The 2,855-nt window shown below is 40.9% G+C and overlaps 1 protein-coding gene across 1 annotated transcript; it reads right to left on the reverse strand. All coding sequences in view use genetic code 11, as the record gives it.

Annotated features, from left to right (window-relative positions):
• Positions 1–816: 816 nt before the first annotated feature.
• EGR_10606 (hypothetical protein) lies at positions 817–2,448 on the reverse strand (the record flags this gene model as incomplete). The annotated part of the gene is made up of 3 exons (XM_024499855.1): positions 817–1,110; positions 2,037–2,164; positions 2,328–2,448. The coding sequence occupies 3 exons, from the start codon at positions 2,446–2,448 to the stop codon at positions 817–819; spliced, it is 543 nt and encodes a 180-aa protein (XP_024345734.1).
• Between the last annotated feature and the right edge of the window lie 407 nt (positions 2,449–2,855).

The following is a 2,855-nucleotide window of genomic DNA, read 5'->3' on the forward strand; positions in this document are numbered from 1 at the left end:
CTGTGACTACAATGAAGAGAGAGACTTTGCTTCTAGTTGTGAGTCGGGCAAATGAAATATTATGGGAATACTTCCCATCACTTAGAGAGCACCAAAGTTTGAGGTCATCTAACCAGGGTAAGTGCACCACACATGGTAATAATTCTTAGAACTTTTTATGTTTACAGCCCGATTCGTTGTTGAATTTAGTGTGTTAGTGCTGGTCAGGAGAAACAAAGACTTATGGAGATGCATGAAAGGAGATAAACCTACTTCCTATTTCCCAGTTATTTCATCTGTTCACATATTTTTCACCCATTCCACTGATCAACGCACAGATTTGAAGCACAAGCACAGTAATTCAGATTTACCATGGCTGAAGTTTTAAAGTTCATGCTTCTAGCTAAGAAGATTTACGCAACAATAATCGACTTTGTTCAACTCTTTTCACAGGTAAATGTACCTTTTTAAAATTTTGCTAACCAAAACTCGAAGGCCATAATGATGAAGCATCGTACAATTATCCCCTACCAACACAATGATCAGCATTAGCAACTCCACCATGATCACCAGGCATTCTGGCAATATATTCAGTGCGGAGGCCTAATTAGACTAGTTCTATCAATGGATGAGGAGTAGGATACTAATAAAATCCAACTAAGCCATTTGGAAAAATTTGCTTGCTAAAATGTCCGTTGTAATTCAAAATGACATCATGAAATTGGCATTCTAGAAGGCCGTTCTTTATTTGAATCTTGCATGAAAAATTGCCTACTGCTTCAGTGGAATTACAACATTTTCTAACATGCAAATGAGGGCAATTCCAGTAAATGAGAATTAGATTGATGCATGACAAAACAATTTGGTTGAAGGACCGAGATGGGTGCTACTATGACTGTAATACTCGCAGCGGTAGATGGCAGCCGCGACATATAACATACACAAGTTGACAGGTCTAGAAACCGCTAGTGATGGTAAAGACAACGGTGGATATGCTATGCGATGGTGGCGGTGAAAGACCCATTCGCTCATTAGGAAGTTGGTGGCCAGACACTCAGTTAACTCAGATGTATCGGTGATGGGAGCCACGGTTTGAGATGTCGACAGGTCTAGGGCTCGTGAGCCCACATCCTACAAACAACAAATTTAGAATATTAGGGATTATTTATTAATTTCAAGCCTAGTTAAGAGTTAAAGTAGGGGAATTTCGTCATAGATTTTTCCACCCTGTGTACTGCTGAAGTCGTGACAACAGGAGAAATGAGTCAAGGAAAGTGATTAGAACTAATCGATCCAAAACACCTCATCATGTTGAATGTGTGTAAGAAACCTGCAAATTGGAAACAAAAAGGAAGCGTTAAATGGAGCCAGCAAAGTTTGTTCTATTTTATTGCATTTTAGAGAACAATGAAGATGGTATTTACGACGATTCTGTGCTTTAAGCTTACCCAGGAAGCAGAACTATCTGATCTTGCTTAGAGTAAGTCCCCGGACTAGTTTTTTTACAAATAGCCAATACCATTTGCCGTAGTTAATAAACAGATTAAACACCTGCTTTAGATGCAAATATTAATGTTTACTTTGCTTATGACTTTTTATTACGTGTGGAATAGACGGATGGACCAACTGAAAATGACCTGAGCAAACGCATTTGCTGAATTAACTGCTGCCTCACTGTTTCCATACTCCAGTATGCTTGTCATCGGTCCGAAGGGAGAAAAACAACGCAAATAGGGTTGCGGCCACAAAAAAGGTGAATGGTAGTCCCAGCACAACTCCTCGTACCCTCCTCGCCAATGTGAACGCATCGTCGTCCACTGGATTTGTTCTCGATGCCACCTATCTGTTAATGATATTATAAGCTTTATTTATGAATTCTTTTTATTAGTTTTACTTAAAAGGCCTTCGTATATTCAGCAATTGTCCTTGTGTACAACATCGACTTGACTGATGCAAAACGTGCTCACATATTTTTATGAAGGCTTGTATCTTAAAAACCTAAAAAGGCCTGCACATAGATCAGACAATTCGCGCTCTAAAATGCAGGGAGAAATTACCACTGTGGTGATTGGATGGAAAACTACCACAGAGGGTGGCATCACTGACAGTGAAATTGCTGCTTGGCGTTCCATCACCACTAAGCTTATGTCATCGCTGCTTTCACCAGAAATTGGAGGACCGCCTACTAAACCCACACACACAACACTTATCGTCTCTTGACTACAGTAATGGTGGTATCCATTCTGACTCAAGATGCATGGGTCACTTGTGAGTGACTGGACACACCGGCCACGGCACACGAACTCTTCGTGCATGCTATGTTGAAGGCAACGAGTTAACTCGCATACGCTTAAAAAATTCGGCTACTCCACTTTCAATCGAAGCGTAGGAGGTTAGGAAGGTTCCTTGGGGTTCGCAGTTGGTCACATGACTTATTGATAGACCTAGGGGATCCTGTCTATGATCCATCATGCAGAATAAATCAGCTGCCCTAACATTCCCCTTTGACAAATGACAACTATACATAGTTGGGTAATTGGAGGTTACTTTAATCTGACTGTGAGTAGGTGGATCCAAAATGAGAGGACAGATCTGAGGTTACAAGAATGAACGGATTTGAGATCAATGCACTGGAAATAAACAACTTATGAATTTCATAACTCTTCCTTGCTCTGGTATGGCTTCCGCACTTCTCACCCCTAAGTGGTGAAAATGAGATGCTTTTTTGCGCAACAGAAGGCTAAATAAATGAAGACACCATTTTAGGTAGGTGGCACTATACATAGAAAGGGCGCTGAACAGTCGGCTAGATAATGTTGACACGTCTTCAGTGTCCCAGGTTAGCACTGTCTGCAAAGCAAGGCTGCACCAAGAAG

This window comes from Echinococcus granulosus, assembly GCF_000524195.1.
Source record: "Echinococcus granulosus chromosome Unknown EG_S00240, whole genome shotgun sequence".
Lineage (NCBI taxonomy): Eukaryota > Metazoa > Platyhelminthes > Cestoda > Cyclophyllidea > Taeniidae > Echinococcus > Echinococcus granulosus.